Source organism: Falco punctatus (genome assembly GCF_963210335.1).
Source record: "Falco punctatus genome assembly, chromosome: 15".
NCBI lineage: Eukaryota > Metazoa > Chordata > Aves > Falconiformes > Falconidae > Falco > Falco punctatus.
Window position 1 is genome coordinate 15180299 of NC_137595.1, and position 21967 is coordinate 15202265.

The window sequence follows — 21967 nt, forward strand, 5'->3', positions numbered from 1 at the left end:
TTTTAGTGCCAGCCCACGGATCTCTTTGTGCAATATATATGTGTTTAGCTTCCCTGGGAATTGAGAGCCCGCAACGGTACGAGATTGACAGCCCGGGAGATTACGGGAGAATGCAAAGCAGGTACAAGGGCAATGGAAAGTAATTCAAACTGCCTGACTTTTATGCATCTACCTTAGGAGCGACGCGGCGGGCAGCGGGTGGGAGAGCAGGAGGAAAGCATATGCCAAGGTAACTGAAATCACCAGGGTCCTCCCCGGTGACCAAACCTCATCATTTTGGCTCTGAATTAAGGTGTCGGTGTTGGCAAACGCAGGTGGTTCCCTGTGCAGGGCACCCACAGCTGCGCCGGCACCTCTGGGCAGGGGGCTGGGGGGTCCTTTGGGTGTGGAGCCGTGTCACGCTGCTGGTGCCCGACCACATCCTCGCAGTGGCGTTTCCCGCCGTCTCAGCAAAAATACAGCCCCAAAGGTCTGCGGGGAGCCCATGGCTGCTCCTCCGCGGGCGCAGGTCTGCTCTGCAGCAGCTGGGGCATCTTTGGCAGCACCGGGGGTCCCCAGGGACCGCTGCTGGAGCAGAGGACAGTGTGCTGCTGCCGGCCAGTGCAGCGATGCTGGGCAGCACAGAGCAGAGCTTTGAACTCGCTACCATCACTGCCTGGGCACAGCCCCAGCCACCAAGTCAAACACACGGGACGCTGACTTGCTAATGCCAGGTTGCTTGTAAACCTCGAGTTCTCGCTGACCGCCAAGACCAAAGCAGCGTTCCGTGTGCGCAGGGGGAGCAGAGCCCCTCGGCGCTGGGACGTTGTGGGCAGTCTGTGGGGGCAGCGCTGGCGGGCCAGGTGGGTCGGTACAGCTTCACAGCAGCTGTGCTTCTCTCGAGACATGCCCAGGCTGAGCACAGAGCACAGGCCTCCTCCTGAAGTTAGCTCTGCCTTGAAAAGCAGGCTCTAAACTTCCCCCAGCTCCTCAGCCGCTGCCAGGGAAGACAGACTGCCCAGGGACGTGCCCCTGCACAAACACCCTTGCCGGCAGCCCGGGTGCCAGGGCTCAGCCAGGAAGCCAAGTGGGGCAGAAATGCAGCCCCCAGTACCCACCGTGGCAGCGGGACCGCTGGCTGACACCAGGGGTACGTGGCCCCAGTTTGTGGCACGGCCAGGCGAGAGCGGGGGGACACAGCCCCCCGGCTGGGGTGGCCCCTGCTCCTCACAGGTGACGAGGTAACACTGCCATCCTCGTTCTCCATTACCAGCGAAACGTTTTGATTTCCAGAAGTACTAATCAAAATCACTCTTGATTATGGTGAAAACAACCTCTGCTGAATTTTTTTTTTTAATGCAATTAACAAGGGTATATGGTAATTCCAAGCAATCTTGCTCTTGAGATTAAAGGAAAGCCTGCCAGGAAGCACATGAATAAAGCTTTAAGATGAGAATTTGCATAATGAAGACTTTCTCTTTGTGGAGGGACTAATGGTGGTTATGTTTGAAACCTATTAATGGAAATGCCTAAAAGCCTCCGCTAAAGCCAGCGTGCTGCCACCGTGACCCTCGCAGGCTCCATCACCCCCAGTGCCAGCACTGCCGGGTCCCCGCCAGGAACCTGGGCTCCACGCCACCGCGCTTTGCCCTCTCCTTGGGCCACCAGAGCGGTGGGATGAGCCGGGCCGGCATGCTGGATGGGGCAGCACTGCCCTGCAGCTCAGCGCAGAGGATCTCGCTGGGGGTTTTAAGCCACAGGTTAATTCCGTGTCGCTGTGCACCAGGGCAGGCGGACAAGAAGCAGGTGTCAGTTGCAAATTTATGTCAATTTAAATTATTTGGCGGCAGCACCTGATACGCTCGGCACCCTGCAGGAGTGATGGAGGTGGCGAGGAAAATCTGACCGGCAAAACCAGCCTGCATCTGGTGGCCTCCAGGCTCCTCAGCAGACACCGTCAGCACCCCGATGTGGGGCTGGGTCAGAAAGGCCACCGTCCTGGTGAGCAGGACAAGGTGAGCCCTCGATGGGAGCCGCCCCGCCAGGCGATGAATGCTCAAGGGACGGTGGTGCCCATCTGCCCTGTGCCATGCCGAGGGCTGCCCGATGGTGTGAACACATCTCCTCCCCACTGCGGGTGGAAGGACAGACCCGCAAGCTGGTCCCAAAGCACTGGAAGCAGCAGCGCTGCCCCTCACACCCTGCGGTGTCCCACAGCCCCCGGGCGCAGCTGGTGGCTCAGCCTCCAGTGCCACACCAGCACCTGCCAGCAGCTCACTGCAGAGACCAGACAAAAAACACATCAGGGAAGAGTTTCTCATCCGCTGCCACCTCGTACAGCCTTTCTCACTCCTCTGCAGCAAGATTTAAAACCCCAGAGGGAAGTGCCCTCGTCTCCCCTTTCCCAGCAGTTGCATCTGGTAACCGGCTTGCAGAGATCCCGCAGTGTTCACCAGGTGTGCCTGCACGGAGGCTGCAAGGAAACCTTGGAAGCTGAGAGCTAAGGACAGGTGCTGGCCTCTTCCTCCTGAATTTTGGTATGTGAGAAGAGGCCCTGCTTCCCCCCGTGCTGTCCTTGGAGTAATGGCAGCTCCCACCACCAAAGTCACCAGCCTCCACGACCACCCAGCCTCCATCGCCAAAGCCACCAACCTCTATGACCACCTAGCCAGCTCCCAGAGGGGCAGAAATCACCCTTGAATCCAGAGGAGTTTCTTCGTGCTAAGCTCTTGCGCCAACTTCCTCTCCTTCTTGCCAACATTTCTCTTTTATCTGCTCTCAGGCTCACCGACTCAGACTGCTGGTGATTACTATATTTCCATGTTTTATTAAAAAAAATGAGATGAGAAGGGCTATTAGTGGAATGGCTCTGTTGCTGCCAGTTGGTTTTGCTTTTCAAACCAGTGCAGAGCCACCAGCTTGGAGGCTGCAGGAGCATGGCAAAAGGGTCTTTCTTCATATGCTTGGAGACCGAGATGGGAAGAAGCAAATTCACGAAGCGTTTCCACCGGTTTCACTGCTCTGCCAGTGTCGGTGTATCGCCGTGATGCTGTGAGCGGGAGGGGGCTGCCAGCGCCAGCCGGCCTCGAGACACCGCAGCTCTGCCGACGATGGCCTAATCCTGGGGGCGACGTGCTGAGAGGCAGCCACACAATATCTGTTTCGGGGGGGTGCCCAGCCCAGGGCCATGCGTCACATCGCATCAACCATTGCCATGCAATGCGACAGAAGTCGGTCTAACAGCAGCGAGGCCACGGAGGAGCCCCAGTGCCCTGGGGACCGTCCTGTCCCTGCAGGCTGGCAGGGCACCGGCCGCAGCCCCGGTGCTCGCAGCATGGCGAGGGGCCCTTGCATCCCCTATGGTGTGATTCCCACCCCAGGAGTACGGCTGCACAGTGCTACGAGCGACGTCCTCAGCAGCGGCAAGCTGTGTGCAGGGACCGCCAAGGGCTTGATCTGCTGGATGAAGCATCCGTCCACCACCTCAGGCTGGGCTGGAGCCCTCAGCTCCAGGAGCCCAGCAGCTCCCTGACCCGCTCATGCACCCCAGGCTCCCCAAAAGCACCAGCCAGAGCAGTACCCCCCACCACAGACAGACAGACGCCTCCAGGTGCCAGCAGGAACCCTCTACAGCTCGGAGTGAAAAGCAAAGCCCACCAAGGGCAGCGCTACCACAGCTAGGAAAGGCTTCGCATCAGGGTTTCCCATGGGATGCCTTGGACCAGCAGCTGCTGATGGGGTCTGCCCTAAGCCTGGCTCCAGCATCATCCTCTCTCTGATTCCATGAGCAGAAAAACAAACATTTCACTGGATCTTCCACCCCAGCATGGTCAGAAAGCAGGTAGCCCTGTTCGGGCAATACAAGAAGCGAATCAAAATGGTTTTCTTTGGTATCAGCACTCACAGCTTTCAAGGTTTCCAAGGTGCTCTGACATCTCTGCACATAAACCAGGTGATGTTTCCTAAGCAACTTTAATAAGATAATCGTTATTTGAGACTTGTGTCAAAGAGGTCTTGGCCACAGCATTGCCAAAACCTACTTCCAATTAGTCCCAGATTAATTGCATCAGGAGCACAAGGCTGGAAGGTTTTGAGCACAAGTATTTAAGGTTTCTCCTTCTGTAGAGAAAGCCTGAGCACAGCTGTGTCTGAGATGAGGATGGGATGATACCCAGTGTTCTGTGCCTGGGCTGGGTATGGGGCTGTTGTGGCCAAAGCCAGAGGGACCTCAGCCTGTCCCAGCCCTCCTGGGATGTCTGCTGCTGAGCCTAGAGAGCAACTCTCTGACCCTCCCTAGGAAAATGCTCCAGGTAATCCTCAATAACCCAAAGGTGCATTTGATGGGAAAGGGGAGTGTTTCTTCTTCTCACTCTTTCGCTGTTCGTTGGTTTTGGTGTTTTTAAGGAAAAGCAATTTCTTATACCTGAAGGGGGAAAGGATGCGGATGGCATATTTCTTATTCCCAGACCCCACCTACCCTGCTAGCAGCAGAGGGGAAATGAGCACTGACTGCCCTGTGCAGGTTAGGGAATGGTTAAAGGTGGCTTTCTCAGGGCACAGCAGAACCAACAGTGTCATCCAGGACCCGGGTTTGCCCCCCTCCATGTGCAGGGGTCTGCCGGAGGACTGGATTACTGCTTGTGCAGCAAAGGAAGGGGCGGTGTGGGGGTGCTGTGACCCTGCTCCCCAGCAGGCACCAGCCTGGTTTCCCTGTAGCCAGGGGCAGGTGGCCACAGCCTTGTGCGGCAGTGACGACAGCCAGCCGTGCCAGGGAAAGGCAGGCTGGGAGCAGGAGGCAGGATTAGAGCTGGAGCCACTTTGGGGGCAGCCTTGGCACCAGCTGTACCCTGGTGTGCTGCCCCTGGCCCTCACCAGGCACTGGGTGGGAAACACGGACTGCAGCTCACTCCGTCTGTGATCCCTAGTGAAGGTCAGAAAACACAGCAAGTTCCTTTTCCCCCTATGACTGTGGTGGGTGTAGGGCTGAAAACTGGGGTGTTTTCACCTTCCTGCATGCCGTCCATCCAGAAACGTTACCAGGTATGTTCACATCAGCCATCTGATTTCTGCTTATGCGCTAAGTAATGACTGAATTTGCCTAGGGCCAAAGGTGCCTGCCTATCAACCAGGCAACAAATTGTGGCATGAAAATATTTTGTTCATAACCCAGCGTGGAACAACTTATGACAAAGCCCAAGAAGCAGGAGCCCAAAGAAAACTGAAGCAGGAGATTAAATGCTTATCACCCAATTCCCAATGGGAAGAGATTGCTCTCATCAGATAAAGATCAAGAGAAGATGCTGTAGTTAAAAGTAGGTAAATAGGGAATTACACGGTAAAAACGCTGGCTCATCACTGGGGATGTGCTGCTCCTGTCATACTGTGCTATTTAAAGTCGGAAGCGGAGCGGTAGGGGGGACGAAGACTGGGGCGATGCTGACAGATGGAGGGAGGCTCTGGGAGACGTGGGGGTTACAGCCCTCTGCTCGGGCTGAAGGCATTTGTCTGTCCCCTGTCACCGCAGCTGCAATGCAGGGCTCCAGCCTGCCCGCTGCTGCAGCACACGCCTGCAGCCGCCTGCTCGCCTCTCCATCACACCTCACCCTGCGAACGCCGGGGATCGGGATCGGGTGGGGATCCAGCCTGTGCTGCTCGCTGCCTGCGCCCTCCCGGCATCGGGCACGCTGGGACGCGTGGCTCTCGCCTGACCACGCTCCTGCTGCTTTGGCTTCAGACAAGACCCCCCCCACCTGCCATGGGAAGGGGCTTCCAGCAGGGAGGGACAGCAGGGCAGGGGGCTGTGCTCCCCCCACCCCGCCCCAAGCAGGAGGCAGCAGCAGAGATCTGCTGGAGGCAATGCTGAGCAGGTGGTGCAGGACCTGGCAGTGATTTTTAACCACCGGCCATGGCCAGCTGGGCCAGCCACCCCCACCCGACCCGGCAGCTGCAAGACCACCCCTCTTGGCTTGCCCACAGCAAGGGAAGCTGGGCCACATCCCTCAGCCTTTTGCACCGGCTGGTTTTCAGGAAGGTGTTTGGCCGCTTGCTTTGACAGAGGAGCTGAGGGCAGATACTGGGAAGCAGGGCTGGGGGTGTGCACCCAGAGCCTGCCTCCCGCACCCGCGGGTGCCAGGGCGCAGAAGCAGGGTCCCCCGTCAAGCAGGTAAGAAAGCTCTGCTGAAATACTTCTGCCAGGGGGAAAAAAGTGTTTAAGTCAACGGCAACTTATCACAGCAAATTCTAAAAGTTTCTGTTACAGGATATCGTGAATTTTTTTTTTAATTACGTCATGATTATGATTTTTCATGAAAGACAGCTACTTAATCCTGAGATAAAACACTTTTCTAGATGAAGGAGGTGCACAGCTACATGGTCTTGCCTCCCATGACCAGGGGAACAGTCACCTTATTACCAGAGCACTGTGCGTGAAATAATTTAAACAAAAATGGAAGCTCGCTGTGTTCAAAGAGAAATCTAACAGGTCTCTTGCTCCCTCTGACCCTACTTGTGGAGGGAATAGCACCAACATTTAAAAAAACCCAACTGTTTTATAAACTGTTACTTTGAACTCAAGTGTTACGGCTCTGAGATTTCCTCTGCAAATGTATCTAAATCTCTCAGTTAAGATCATCATTACAAAAGAAAAAGGAGGAATATACCATTCTTTTATTATTATTTTTTCCCCTCAAACATATAGTTAACCTCACTTAAATGCTCTAGTTTCTGCATGAGGCCAAAGACTTACTGGGATCTGCGTGTGTTTTTAAAAGTACACACAGGCTCAAAGCCTAATGCTGTCCTATGGATTTTTGGAAATAACAGATTCTGGTTTCCTGGCAAATAATTACACACACAAACTGTGTGGCGTTCGCTCAGTGTCTCCTGACAGTGCGTGAGACAGTCTGTCACCAGCAGCAGTAGCTGATGCCCGGCTAGTGAGGCGAGGCTGAACGCCCACCCCAGCTGAAGCACCCGGGTTAGAAACCTGCCTGTTCCTGGGTCAGAAAGCAGGGGTTTGCCTGGGGGTAAGGGGGATGCTCAGGGCAGGCTTGCACCATCGCGAAGCATCGCCCCGGATGGTTTGGCTTTGGGGGGCTGCAACCTCTTCAGCGTGGTGTTGCATTGGCATCAGGTTGTATGGGGATTTCTCTGGCCAAAAGAGCCTCCAGGGTGGGAAAATGTGTTGGGCAAGGGGGAAGCTTTTCCAGTTCTTGGTCCTTCTACCTCTTCACAGCATGAGAGCATACCCCAGGGTACGCTCAGGCCCTGCAGCAGAAATTATGCAGATCTCCAAGAGGAACGCTATATACCAGATGGCAGGATGGGACCTGGGCATGTTTTTGCTCCAGATAAGGTAGATGGGGTCTGGCATTAGCTCTGCTCAGTTCATATCATCTGGAAAAATGACCCAGGTCCTGCAGCAGCAGGGGATACCTGAACAGAGGTGGCTGGTCATCACAGAGACGCTTGCTCCACCAAACTGCTTGCTTTATTCCCAGATAGGTCATACGCAGCTCTGATACAGAGAGTGAGTCTTTTCACTAAGCTCCTACCCCTAAAAGCACGTGTTTGTCAGCAGTTAACACTTTATGGTCACAGATTAATGTGCTGTTCAAAATCTTACCACAGATCTAACGTGCCTTCGGCAGCACAAGCACCCCCTCTGTCACCCATGGCTGGGGCTGGAAACCTCTTCTGCTCGTTCAACCTTTGCCCCCCACGCTCCAGGAGCCGGCGCTGCAGCTACCCCTGAACACCCGGCCAGGAGCGCCTCCGTCTGAAGCAGGATTTCAGTAAGATTCTTCCAACCGTGACCGGTTCTTTCCATCCGCATTTCTTTGAGCATGGGGAAAGAAAGCATTTCATGGGGCAATGAAAGGAGAATGCTGAGCAATTCTCTTTTCCCAGCACCTTCTTTGCTGGAGACAACCCTGTGCCAGCCTGCAGAGCCTTCCAACAGCAGAACGATGCTGTGTGCAGCATCCCTCCTCCCTGCCTCAGCTGCCACCTCCAAGATCTTACCAATGCCTCTGGTTTTGCTTTCACTGGCTTTTATAGGTGTATATGCCATACCAGCACTGAGTCCCTACAGCAGAGCTGGCCCGCTCCCTCCCTGCTGCTGCTGCTCGTGTGCTTGGGTGTTCGGGGGAAGAGGAGCTTGTACTCAGCACCAGCTTTCCACCTGTGGCCCCAGCATTCCCACTGCAGTAATCGTCTGTTTCCTAGACAAGGTTGGAAGGCAATGGACAAGGATTTTTGGAGTGACTGCAGGAGAGTTTGGTAAATATGTATTAGCGTTAACTCTATCCGCATGGCACCAGCAGGCTGAGCTTTCAGAGGATCAAAACCAAACCTGACCCTATGCAGCTCCACCGAAAGCCCTTCACGTGCACAGAACGTGTTCACCCCTCGCTTTGTGACAACTAACGGGCTTGTACGGGGGCTCTCTGTTTTCTTCACAAAAGCATCCTTCGCTCAGCGAATGTGTTCTTGTGCTCGCATCCCAAATCACAGCTAGCGACTCCAGCATCTGGATCCCCAACTTTGAAGTTTCCTTTTCAAAAAAAGCCCTTTTATGTTCTGCGTTTTGATATGCCGTGTTCATCTTCCGTTGCCCTATATTCAAGTTCTTCCAGCAACAGTGAATTGTATCAACCAGATTACAAAGGAATTATTGCAAAGGTTTTCTCTTTGCCATCAGTTATGTAGTTTATTAAACATACATTTTGTTATGAGTGGCTTCAGAAGCACTGTGTAATAAAACCCCAGTTTTTCCTTTAGTTAATTGTAAAGTCAATGCCTTAAAACTCCAAGAGATATTTTTCGAAGGGAAAACAAATTTATTTTTAAAGCAAGCAGTCCTAAAAGTTTATTCTAGTCAGCACTGGAGATCAATAGACTCTTCTGGTTTATGTGCTTTAAGGGCTGAAACAGTTGCAACAGATGTTAAGGAAAAAATTGCATTTTTGTAACAGGGGAAAAAACCCCCAAAGAGTTAAATGGCCATTTCCAAGCATAGATTTCACTGGGCTGGTAGAAAAAAAAGTTCCAAAATATAAGCAGAAGTATGGAAATTAATTATTTCCAAAGCTACGTACATAAATATCTGGGCATAGTACATTTAATTAATGCATATTTGTTCAAAGATCAGAGATAATTTGTAAGAAAACTAATTTAGCTTCTCTTGCTTTGTCATACGTACTAAAGACTCTATCAAAGTAAAAATTATTCTTTAAATGTATTACTTTAGCTCACTGCTGATACCTAGTAATTATAAATTTAATAACATAATAATGTATTATAACAAAGATTTTTAGCGCAGGTAAACACCTTACACAGCACCGCTATCTCCAGCTTTGACAGCAAAGCCAAACCACGGCTTTTGCTTCTCCTCCAAACAATTCCTCCCTGCAAAACTCCCAGCACAGCCATGGCGAGCAACCCAGGCAAGCAACCGGCACGGAGCTGGTGGGTCACCTGGCACCGGCAGCCCCTTCTCTGCCAGCTGCGCCCACCGCTGCCCACCGCAAAGCACAGCCCGGACACCTGGCAAAACATCTGGAAAAGAGCTGGCTCCTCTCCGCTTCCTCTGCGCTCTCGGCTGGGCACCGTTGTGCAGAGACTGTGCCAAGGAGCTGCCTGCAGTGGCTGCAACCATCTGTGCAACAGTTATAAATAGCGAATTATACTGTCTAATATTACTTTCACATTTAAGTAATTATTGTAATTGCTGGTGGGATATTGTAGTCACACTCGAGAGGAGAGGTGATCTGTGCAACACTGTTTATTAAGACACGGGATGTCAACACGAAGAGTCGCCCGTCACTGCTGATACTGCGAACTATTCTTATCGCTGGGTTGTGGTCACTAAGGTTTTCGTCAAGATTTTCTTAGACAAAGTGTAGCATAAAATCTGGACGTGCCCTTCCTGCCAGGCCTGTAAGAGGTAAGCTTGCGCTCCCTGCAAGAACACTGACCTCGGGTGCCAAATACACCATCTTTCCATGAAAGCACATCAGTGCGTTTCTGTACTGGATTACCACGAGAGGGGAAAAAAATGACTGGAAAGTTTCTTGTTTGGTCGTTTCCCTTATCACTTTGCACAAACATGTGGCTAACCTGGAGTGACTCAAACGTAACTACTTTCTGGAAAAGCCATGGATCTATGCATTTAAAACATCGTGCAACATGCTAGCATAGGGAACGCTGGCCTCTGGCTCTCAGCAAGAAGGCTTTGCACGGCATTTGGGTTCCTCCACTGCCTCAAAATACTTTAATGCTTCTGCCCCTCACCGCGCTGCGGGAATATGCTGGAGTTTAGCAGCACTGGAAAAAGGCTTGAAGCCCTGTGAGTGATTCCTGTTTCCAGCCCTGCACCCGCAGCCAGACTGGTGAGGGCGGAGGGAGCACAGCAGCTCAGAGGTGCGGAGGGATGTGGCACGGCTCTGTCCGACAGCCCACCAGACACTGGAGTGCACAGTCACATACAGAGGAAAACACAGTGGAATTTGACCAAAAAGAAACCCAAAACCTACCATATTTTTTCAATTAATAAGCAGGATTTCATTCCTGCTTTAATGGACAGCCACAGCCAAGAGGCACATTATTCTTGTGTCAACGGTGGATCCAGACATGAGCTGCAGGAGTCATGCTAAGTACCGGTTTTGTTGTCTAGTTTGCTATCCTTGGCCATTTGTAAACCTCCCAGCCTGCAACAGACTGGGCTGCCTGTGACCCACCGTTGGCAGCACTGGAAAGACCATTTCAGAACAAGAAGCTAAAAAAGGAGCCAGCAAACAGAGGCAATGAAGAGATCTGATTTCTGCTGCCGCTGTCCTGAGGAGGGGGGGTGGAACACCCTGCCTTGCAAACCCGTTTCCTTACCACCCCCTGATGTTCTCCTGTGGGCACGGGATGGTGGTGGGGAGGCCACCTCACTGCCCAGAAGGCCAGCTGAGCGCTCAGGTGGGGAAGGGCTCTCCGCGCCTCTGTCAGGGTGCTGCAAAGCTGCTCCCAAGAGTTTGGGAGAGAGACAGATGGAGGAGCAGGCACCCAGCCATGGGCTGGGAGAGTCACCACCCATCAGGGGAGGAACCGGAGGCCACCTGGGAAGGCTGGAGCACCGGCACCTTATGTGCCCAGTGTCAGCAGGACCAGGACGCTGTGCAGGAGAGCTTGCAAGTGCAGACCCTGCCTACCTTTATATAGTTACTTCCACGGAGAGGCCATTTAAAGCAGCTCAGACAGGAGCTGAACTTAATGTTGTTCAATTACCTGTGAAACCTTGCGCTGGCGGGAATGATTTATGAACGTTTCAGTGAAATTCATTTTGATACAAACACAGCCAAGGATATTTAAGAGCTGGAGTCTGCAGCCCAGAGCTCCAAAATGAAACAGAACTGCATGTTCTTTGCCCACGTTGCAAGCGCAGAATGCAAATAGCTTTACTGACGACTAAACAGATTTTTTTTAAATGTTAACCTAAAACTTTATGCATAGTCTCTTGGCTCAGCCTATCAAACAGATATCTAAATTAAAAATGTAGCTGCTAAATTGGTGAGCATAAGCAACTCTGGACCATGGTGCTACCCTTCGAGGTGCACCAGCATGTATACACCTCATGCAAACGGAGACTAATTCCAGGCTGACTCAATGGGAAACCTCATCTCTTCCAACAGCAAAAGCTGGTCCTGGCCCAGTTCACTCTTCATTTTGATGCTAATATTGTCTAACCAACCGGTGTTTGATACGTGCCTCCTTGCTAATAGATTTTTTTTTAGAAAAACTTTCCCAAGGCCTTTTACATAATTGCCGTCTGTTTCCTCTGTCCAACCTTTCAGGGGACTTTTTTCCTATTCAAACAAGCAAACAGCTGTTTTTTTAAAGGATTTTTTGCACTGATTTTAATTACCTACCCTCACCCCCCAAAACAACCCAGTGTGCTTTTTCCCCCTCTATCTTCCCAGTTACTGTCCAGCTGGGACTGGTTTCTGGGTTAGACTATTCCAATCTGCAGAAACAGCGGTGGGACTGAAAAAGATTGAGAATATAGCCAGCAGCCTGAGAAATTTGGGTCACCCGGAGAATCTGCTAATCCCGTAGCTCTGTCAGCAGAGATCCAAAACCCAAACTCCGTCCCTGACAGCTCTGTGACTCTCTCGGTCTGGGATTACCCACGACACAGGCTGCTACAGAGCCTCATACCTGCAGCATCGCACATTTTGTGCAAACCTCGGTGCGCCACTTTCTCAGGCAGAGGCAGAGGCTGCCCTCCGAGCTGCTGTAATGGCCAGTATTGTCACCCACCGACGGGCTGGCGCATCCTATCTGTCCGGCACGTGTGCAGGAGCAGCTGCTGGGGGGGGGGGAACGGGAACGGACCCACAAGGGACAGGCGCTGTCGGGGGACGAGAAGAGCCCAGACAGGGGCGGGGGGCAGAGGGGGCGCCCCGGGAAGGGCTCTGGCGGGGCCCGGCCCTGGTGCACAGCCTGGCGTCCCGCCACCCGCAGCGGTACAAGGGTGCTCTGCGCTGGGTGGGGCCCCGGGGGTGCAACCCCCCCAGTGACGATCCCCCGGGCGATGCACCCTCCTAGGGACCCTCCCCGGGGTGCATCTCCGCGGCCCCGTGAGCCTCCCCCACACCCACCCCCCGGGCCGGGCTGCGCGCTGCTGGGGGGATGCATCCAACCCGCGGCGCCCCCGCGGCGGGGGCGGGGGGCTGCAGCCGCTGCACGGTGTCCCCCCGGGGGTGCACCCTGCGGGGCGACCCCGGCCGGTCGGGAGGGGGTTTCCGCCGTGCCTGGGCCGGGCCCGGCGCCGCGATCATGCGCAAACGGCGCCGCGCCCCGCGGGACCCCCCCCTCCCCGGTCCGCGGGCCGCCCCCTCCCGCTGCCGCCCAACGGGACCCCCCCGGGCCGCCCCCTCCCGCCGCCGCCCCGCGCCGCCGGCGGCCGGGCCGCCCTACCTGCGCCCAGCAGCGCGGCGAAGGCGAGGAGGAGCCCCAGGAGGCGGCGGCCGGCCATGTCGCGGCGGGGCTGCGCGTCTGCCGCGGGCACGGCCGCCTGCCTCCGCCGGGGCGGGGCGGGGCGGGGCGGGGCGGGGCGGGCTCACGGCGCTGCCGGCCCCCGTTGGTGCCGCCGCCCGGCCCCGGGGCCCCGGCGGGGAGGGGGCGCGCCCGGGGGGCGGCGGAGCCCCGGCGGCAGCCGCGGGGGTGGCGGGGTCCCGGCGGCTCCGTGCCCTGCCCGCCTCTTGCCGGCGCCGAGAAGGCGCGTTGCTGCGGCCCGGCCGCGGTGCGCCCCTCCCGGCCTGTGCGGTGGGGGCCGCCGGGCGCAGCCCCCCGCCGCTGCTCGCCGAAGCGGGGGGAACCCGTGCTGGCGGCAGGGCCGGGTGCTGGCGGGAGGCCTGTGCGGGGCCGGGGTCGCCGCTGCCGGGGGCGGATGCGGCGGGGGGGGGCTGGGGCTGCGGGAGCCGCGGTGCCGGGTGGCGCGGGGGTGCTCAGCCCCGCTCCCGGGAGGGGCTCGGCAGAAGGGCAGGGAGCTGCTGCGATTTCACCCTTTAGTGCCACGGTCTTTAACGCGGAGGGTGCGGAGCCGTGGAAATGTTGGCTGGAAGCGACCTCTGGAGGTCTCTAGCCCGAACGCCCCCTCGGAGCGGGACACACGGGCAGCCGGTCACATCGGCGTGGGTGGGGCGCTGGAAAGCTCCTGGGATGGAGCTTCCCCCACCTCCGGGGTGACCCAGGGCAGTGCTGCCCCACTGCCCAGTGACGGAGACTCTACTGGGTCCAGTCTGACCCCCCCAGCCCCGCCCCTGGCCGCTTCTTTGGCCGTTGCCCCCTGTTGCGTTGCCTGGCTTTGCCAAGAAGCGTTTGGGTCTGTAACCTTAATAACTGCCCTTAAGTAGCTGTAAACCGCGATTAGATCTGCCCTCAGGCCACGTCCTTGCCAAAGCAGAGAGGCTGACCCCCTGTAGCTCGTGTGCCGGACCCTACATCCCTTTTTAAACCGGGGGAGGGAATTAATGCTGCAGTATCTTCTGCGTTGATATTTGTAGGTTGTTTCACTACAGAAATGGGGGTGAGGATGCAGCCTATATTTAGGAGGAATTCCTAAAGCCTTAGTGGGGACTGAAAGGCTGAAGAAGTGTCGGGGTTGTCCTTGTCCCCCCCACCTCCTAGCAGCTGGGAGATAATGCTGACCCTGGCTGTTCCAGCCGGCTGTCGGGACTGCCTTGGGTCCAAACAGTGCTTTTTGTCCTTGCTGGGAACATAACTGGAACAGATAGTGTGTAAACAGACCGTGGGGGAGTTATAACCTTCTTTAGCAGTGCCTGGGGTGAAGGATGTGTTGGGATAGCAGAGTGAGGGATGCTCTGTTGTTGATTTTCATCTGTGGCCACACAGAAGATCGCAGGCTGTGTGGCACCCAGTGCCTTGCCTTCCAGTAAGCTTCAGGGGGAAAGAGCTCTGAAGCCTGCACCGGAGCGGGTTTTGGTAGGTTAGCATGGTTCAGTGTGCTCATATCATGCCATCGGAGTTGCAGAAGCTTCTGTACTGTGCAATCCTCTCTGCTGCTGCAGCTGCTAGCGGGAGTAACAGGGGTCCCAGATTACAGAGGAGCTGAGCTGGAGAAGATGCAGCTCAGCTGCTATACAGGGCAGTCCGTGCATTGACAATAATGCCTGTCGCATTGACAATAATGCCTGTCTTCCTATTTATACAAAAATAAATTCAGGGTTACGGTCCTGTTCGAATCAAACTGAAGGGAACTAGTAGGACCATATTTGTACCTTCCCAGTCTGGTTCCCCAATAACCTCTCCATCAGCTATTTGCATTTCAATGCCTTTCCAAGCCTCTGGTAATTGTTGAGGGAGGAGGCGGGTAAAAAGGCTATTATATTAGAGTTAGATCAGCTTTAGCAAGCCTGAAGGCATGAGAGAGCATCGCAGCAGCTGATGCAACCCGTGACAGTATATTGTTTGCCGTTCTGTGTGAGCCTGGGGTGCGCACCGATGCTTGTGAGTTGATTCATAATTACAAAGAAATGTATGAATGTAGCGTTTAATTGGCAGGAAGGCAGCAGCAGCGCTGCGCTCCAGAGCTGGAGGGAAATGGGGCGGTACGAACGGGGAGTTCATGTTGGAGCCACCCATCTGGCTAAACCCCCTGACACCCGAGGGTGCCGTCCCTGGCCTGGCATGGCCAGCCAGAGCCGGGGTTGTGTGTGATGGGTCATGCCCAGCCAGAGCTGGGGTTGTGTGTGATGGGTGCAAGTTGTGTCTTTAAGGGAGGCCGAGCCCGAGGCAGCTGGAAAGCCTGGGGATCGGCCAGCAAGTGACTCAGCATCGCCTGACCTGTGCCCAGGAGTCCAGGCTATTCTTGGTTCGGGGTGTGTTTAAGGCAGGCAGCCGAGGCTTAAACACTTCCAGTTGCTCCGCCGAGGATGTGCCCATGTCCGTGTCCATGCCGAGCCTCACACACGTTATGTTGTCCAGGGCTGCAGTGCCGTCTTCCCGTTGGATTGCTTTCCTCTGAGCTCAAGGGAGCTACGACCTTTTCATTTTCTCCTCTTGAGCTAGGTTAAAGCTGTAATCTTTAAATAGCAGAATAAACAGCCATCGGAGAAACTTTCAGTGGGAAAAGATACTTGCTTCCCGTTATGTTTTACCAGGTATAACGCTTAACTCTTTCTTGCTGCCTTTGAAAATCTGCTGCCTGGCTTAGCATGTGTTTGTCTATCCGAGCAAAAATATGTTTGAAGGGCAGGGGAAACGCTGATCAGGAAAGGTAATGCTGGGTCACACAAAAATCTGATTTAGAACCTTTTTCTTCCTAAACCTATTCAAATAATTTAGCAGGCTCAGAATACGTAATCCGTTAGATCTCAGAGTCCCTCACAGGCACTAATCAATTACCCTTGATAAGTGATGGACACATAAAAAGCATCTATTTAGCTGCTACTGAAGTGCTGCTGTTTTAAAAGCAGAGTGAGCTGTCATGTAGCAACACATAGCCTTACCACACAGTTATCTCTGATGGAAAATGAAAATACACAATTGAAAATGAGCAATTTCAGAGGCCGAAGTACATTTCCACCTGTGTCAGTCTCCTGCCTGAGGTATTGTTTTTCTTATTTTTGTTATTATTAATTAATATTATTATTTTATTGTCTGTTCAGATTTGCTACATGCCTTGTTTTCTAAAGCCTTGATTAAAGATATGATCTAAGTGGTTCCTTTAAAAAAAAAAAAAGGGGCAAAAAAAAAAAAAGGCAAGCAGTAGTATGAGATGGCAACCCTACAAACGGCCCCTAGCCTGCACCACCCCAGCAGCCCTGCGGTTAAAAGGCTCAGGGATATTCCCAGTCTCTTCTGTCACAGCTACATCACGGTGGAGAAGGAAGGAGTAGGTTTCCCTGGGCAATGGGCTGGCCGGTTGCCGTGCTGCTGGCTCTGGTCCTGTGCCAGAGCTGGGATCCAGCAGACTTTCCTCCTTCAATGCCAGCAGCTGAGCTGAGGGAAGCAGCTGGGGGTCTTTGGGGCTCAGTCCCGTCCCCCCCCCCAGCCTGTGGCATTCTGTGGCTGGCTGCAGTGGCTTGTGGTGGAAGTCACGGCTGAGTAGAGCTCCCTGTAAACAGACTTCCTCCGCTTCTCACCGCCTGCCAAGTGCCGGGTACTACTCGCCATAACCATCTTCCCAAAGAGCATCCAGGCTGCTGCCTTGCACAACGCATGCATTGGGGCATATTTGCACAAGCTAATTTTAAGCATGCCATTTCTCTGCCTACATTGGATGTCTAGACTCCTGCTGTAATCAAAGGTGAGAGGCAGGTTCGTAATTACAGTCCTCTGAATCACACCCTAAAAGATCTCTTGTCCATATGGGGAACATGGGCACCTTACGTAGGTGCTTAAAATGGGTCTGAATGTTCCCCATTGTGTGCTGGGTCTGCCACTGCTAGTGCAAACACGCGCAGAACCTCCTTGCCTTGTGTAAATCAAATGCTTTAGCTGCTCTTTTAAAGGAGAAACATTGGTAGTATGAGGATGGAAATTAACTGGAGAGTGCATTTATTTTTGGCCAGTCCCCTGGGAGCACCTGCCAAGCATTACCTCTCATTTCAAGCCTGGCTGTTCCTGCTGAGAAAGTGTGATGGAGCTTCGAGTCTGGGTCAAGGTGAGTGCCTGGCTCTTCATCAGCTGTCTGTGCCATTTAAAAGGGAAAGAGGAGAGAAAGCTAAGCAGGAGGCTGGGTGTGAGGAATGGTGTGCTCGTGCTAGAGAGCACAGGAATGAGAAGAAGCAGGACTGCTTCAGTATGGTTTATGTACTGATTAAATGCACCTGCTGGTCCCCAAGTATCAGCGTACAGTTTTAGAATAAAAATGTTGAATCGTAAATTAAATAGAGAAAATTAATTCTGGCCTCGTCTACGCCGGGACGATAGCCAATTGCTTAAAACAAGGCTTACATGCACCTGTTTGAAACCAGAGTAACTGACACAAGCCACGGTACCGATGTAAAGGGTTTCCGAGAGTCATTAAAGTCACCGTGTGGACATGCTGGAGCGTTGGTGATGGTGACTTCGGCACTGGGTAGACCAGGCTGTCCCCTTCCGTGGGAGCAGGACCAGAGTGTGCGCAGCGCTGTGCCTTGCAGGGTGCCTGGAGGTGCCTGGTGCTGAGCGGCAGCCGGTGCGGCCAGGCTGCCTCCTCTCCTGCTTCCCAGCATCAGGCTGCTGGCAGCACACGGGTCCAGCACTGCATGCTGCGCTGCTCTTTTGACAGCAGGACTTGTGGGCAGAGATGTTCCGAACTTTATTTTCTCAGAATAACTGAGAAATTACCTCAAATGAAAGGACACCGGGGCATTGGGGTCAATTCCCATCTTTCACAAACACATTAGAATCTTATGTTTGTTCTCTAGATTCCTGAAAAGCAGAAAAAAATGGCGTGGGTTTTTTTTTTTTTTTTGGGGGGGGGGGTTGTTTGTTTTTTTTAGATTTTCCACCAGGGACAGAAGTCGTTGGCTGAGAATCTGAGGCCTGAACCCAAAAAAAACATGTCTCAAGAAGCAGCATAACTGCCCTGGCCAAGTTTTTTATTTTCTTCTCAGCCTACTCCAGAAGTCTGCAGAATCCAAAAGGGGCTACAGAGTGTAAGGTGACGTTCAGTGGATCAATGAACAGCTGTAAAAGAGCTTTCCTGCCTTTCCCAGCAGTTAATAACTTCGTTGCACAGAACTTGGTTTTTCAGAAAGACCTCATGTGTTTTTTGGCTGACTGAGGACTGGCGGGGAATGTTCATAGTTACAAATGGGGAGATTTTTTTTTTTTTTTTAAGGGGGGAAAAAAAACCCCAAACCCTCAAACAAACAAACTGGCTTTCACCAAAATCTTTGTTCCTGTTGCTGAGAGTGTGCAGTATTACCTGCAGTAATAAAATGTTGCATAAAGCAGCCTTATTCAGGCTGAGAAGGGTGGAAATTTGAGCGCAGAGCAGGTAGTGTCATGCGATCAAGGTGTCTGCTTGGTTTGCTTTACCTTGCACGGGACAGGCATGATCAGTGTGGCTGGGTTAATATAATGGTGAGTTGGGCACCGGTAAAGAGGAGCTACGACTCAGGGCTGATACTGCTTGGGGGGAAAGCAGTTTTGTTGCCAAATCCTGGATGCTGGCTGTTGGAGAAGCGAGATGACACTATCTTCTTGGCTGTTGAACCTAAAGGAGACTTTTAGCACAGCTAAATTGTACATGTCCCTTGGGAAGGGTTTTGAGGCCAAAACCACTAAAAAATCCAGACTCTTTCATCTAAATACAGTCCTAGGAAATTACCGTGGTCTCAATCTAATATGCACTCTGTCTTGTGCAATGTTATCCCTCTGTTGTAAGTGGGGGTTTGCTTGTTTACTTATCGTTCTACCTGTAATGGAAAAGTTCCGTCAAGTGTAACAGAAGTTATGTACGAAAAAGGAAACTAACGTTTATAAAACCCAGAAAGTTTGGGGTTGTTCTTAAGTTACTGTGTGTGGGTTGGGTTTTGAGTTTGGTTTTTTTTTTAAACCATGCTATAAAATTTTGTAATTGGGCAGTGATTTTATATTACATTTTGTTGCACGTTCAAAACCTTATTGAAAAATGCTCATGTGTCTGGTATTTTCTCTGTGACTCTTCTGTAAATGTGAGAGAGAGTTAAAAACTCCAAGTGGCAGAGATGGATAAGTTCTTCTTAGACTGAAGCACAGTTGTTCCCTTGTTGGGACTGTTCAGGCTGGTAATCTCTGCCACATTAGCTGGATAGATATGAATTTGATGTTTTTAACTTGGTATGATGGGGGTAATTTCCTTTTTATCAGACCCTAAGGACATACATTAAGTGCTGTTACATGTGACTTAAAAATAGGGGGAAAAAATCTGCAAAATTCAGGCCCATTTTGCATGTTGTTTTGTTGTGCTCTGATCTTGGTCTTGTTCTGCAAAATTCAGGTCTTGGTCTGCAAAATTCAGGTCCTTTTTCCATGTTGTTTTGTTGTGCTCTGGTCCTGGCTCTTGGGCTGGTCGCCACCGTAGGGAGTATGTGACCTGAGCCCTGCTGGTGGATCTCATGGTAACACGGGTCAGGGTACAGGAGTTCACCCAAAGTGCTCTTAAATGAGGTCATTTGCCTACAAATCCAGTTTTTTCTACTGCCTATGCCATAGTGTGGATCTCCAGGTGTAGCAAAACTCCAGGGCTAGCAAGAAGTGGAGCTGGTGGGTGTTTAACTGCTGACTTAATGAACAGAAAAAGATCTGACACTATTTTGACATATGCCTGAAGTGATCCTGATTTATGCTCATACTACATTGAATTTTTTTCCTGTCTTAACTCTTTTTCTTTCCTTCTCCCTGCTGCCGTGATCATAACGCTTTTCTTCCCCTCTTCCCTCCCCCCTCACCTCCTGTATTTTTTCCCATCTTCCTGATTTGGGGGGAAATTTAACAGCCTCGTTTTTTCCAGCCATGGCCCACGTTGGAGCGGGATGCGCACGGTGATAACCAGCCCACTGAGATGCAAGGAGCAACCGCGCTCTGGCAGAGCAGGCTGGCACGCCGGGCAGCCCTCCGGCTGCTGGCAGGGGGTGGCGAAGGGTCAGCCCTGCCTGTAGCAAAGACCAGAACAGCCTTTCCTCTAGCACGGGCGTTGGCAGAAAGCACGGTGCATGCACGGAGGTATTCAGGTCTAGTGCAATTCGACTGAAGTTTTGCCCTCTGCTTGGCAGTCCAGGTGCTCTGGGCAGGCATGGAAAGGAACTTTGTGCTAAAGATCTTGCCATCCAAACAGACTCTTACAGCTAGACCTTAATGTAACCACCAACTTCCATGCCCAGACAGAATTCCCACTGATGTCAAAGATTTTATTTCCGCTGAGAAATTAGCAAGCGCTGCAGATTTTGGAATATTATCAACATTAAAACAACAGTCTGGACTGTGTTTTCCCTGCTGTTGTCATGTGAAACACTTAGGGGTGACTCTAAGTGTAAGTCTCTGTTACTCTTTCATTTTGTTCATTTGATGGCAGAATTGCTGTCTGCTCCGTAAATTAATGTCTCCTGCTGTGCTCCGGTCTTTCGCACAACACCGGGAAGAAAAAAAAGTCTTTGCGAGTGAGACAATGTAGCATGAACCCGCAAAAGTTGTTAGAGAGTCCCTGAGGGAGGTGAGAGGTTCTGAAATCTGGTTTTATTGTTTAAAAATGTTTTTCCTGTAGAACACAAGTGCGTGTGTCACTGCAGTCAGTGGTCAGAGTAGCCGAAGGGGGAGTTGGGTTGACCTGCTTGGAAACCCATTATAAAATGTTGTGATAATTCACTGCAAACAAGTTCGTAAGCGATGGGGAAGCTGTTCCCTTCCCGGTTTAGGCTGTCAAGACGTTTTTACCGCTGCGGTGAGGTTTGTGCTATCTCCTGCAGCTCTGCTCTGGGAGCTCAGCCTGCTCTTTGGACTCCGGTGCCGCTCCTGCCACGGTCAAGCCCTCAGCTGTCGCTTGGCGAATAGCGCTGGTGATCATTAAGTTTTTATTCCCCCATCTTGAGCCAACTGCAGAAGTGTAAATATTGTTACTGCTGTTTTACAGGTGAGGGGAAGACGGGTGGGGAGAAATGTGATTTGCCTGGAGAGCTCAGCCCCGTGGCCGCGCTGTGAACCGAGTGGGGTGACCTGGGAGAGGCTGGAGGGAGAGCCCCCTGCATTATCCCTGCTCCAGGAGGGGCTGGGGAACCCTGACATGCTTGGCTCTGTGCAGAGCACCACCAGCTTTGCTTCCCATGTCTTTAAGCTGCTGTATTGCTGGTGGCAGAGGTGGCTGCGGGCTGCCCCGAGCTGAGGCGCGCAGGCTGCGTGCGGCTGGAGCCCGGGCTGGTGGGGCTCTCCTGCCTGCCAGGTGGTAGAGCCAGCGCTCATGATGGTTCTTCCCTTCTTAGCATCTCTCTGTGGCCTGGGATGGTGCTTGGCCCCTTGCTGCCGGTTGCATCAAGGTTATAAAATGGTCCGTGTCATCTGGCGTGTTTGTGCATGTTGTGACTCCTTGGGAAAGCTCAGCGCTGTGAGCCTACTGCCTTCCAGATGCAACGTCTACCAGCCCGACTCCTCCCGGCGGAGCCAGTGCTGTCCCTGGTGGGAGTGTTTGCTACATCAAAGCCCTGGTTTGTGCTGCGAGCGGATGATTTCTCTGGTATATTTACACTTGTAAGGGAAGATCTTTTTTTTCCCCCCTTGTAAATATCACGGCACTTCTGTTGCTTCTGTGCTGGCCCATCTGTGCACCATTTTCACTTGTACTGACTCATGTTCACAGAGTAGTAAGAACTGTCTCTAAGTGTTTTAATTCCTGTGTTAGAGTGGGCCCATTTTGCTTTTCTAGTTAGCTTCTAGGTGGTTGAGTGCTGGGTTTTCTTTTTTTCTTAATGACATTTCTGAACTCTGTTGGGTTGGTATAGAATTTAATGAAGTA

The 21967-nt window shown here is 52.7% G+C and overlaps 1 protein-coding gene across 1 annotated transcript in view; it reads right to left on the reverse strand.

The window, feature by feature from the left end:
* CD99L2 (CD99 molecule like 2) overlaps positions 1-13075 on the reverse strand; it is a 32868-nt gene extending 19793 nt beyond the window's left edge. The window contains exon 1 of the mRNA XM_080365823.1: positions 12946-13075. Within this exon, the coding sequence (XP_080221949.1) occupies positions 12946-13003 (58 nt within the window). The 5' untranslated portion in view covers positions 13004-13075. The remainder of the gene's footprint in view (positions 1-12945) is intronic.
* Positions 13076-21967: the final 8892 nt, after the last annotated feature.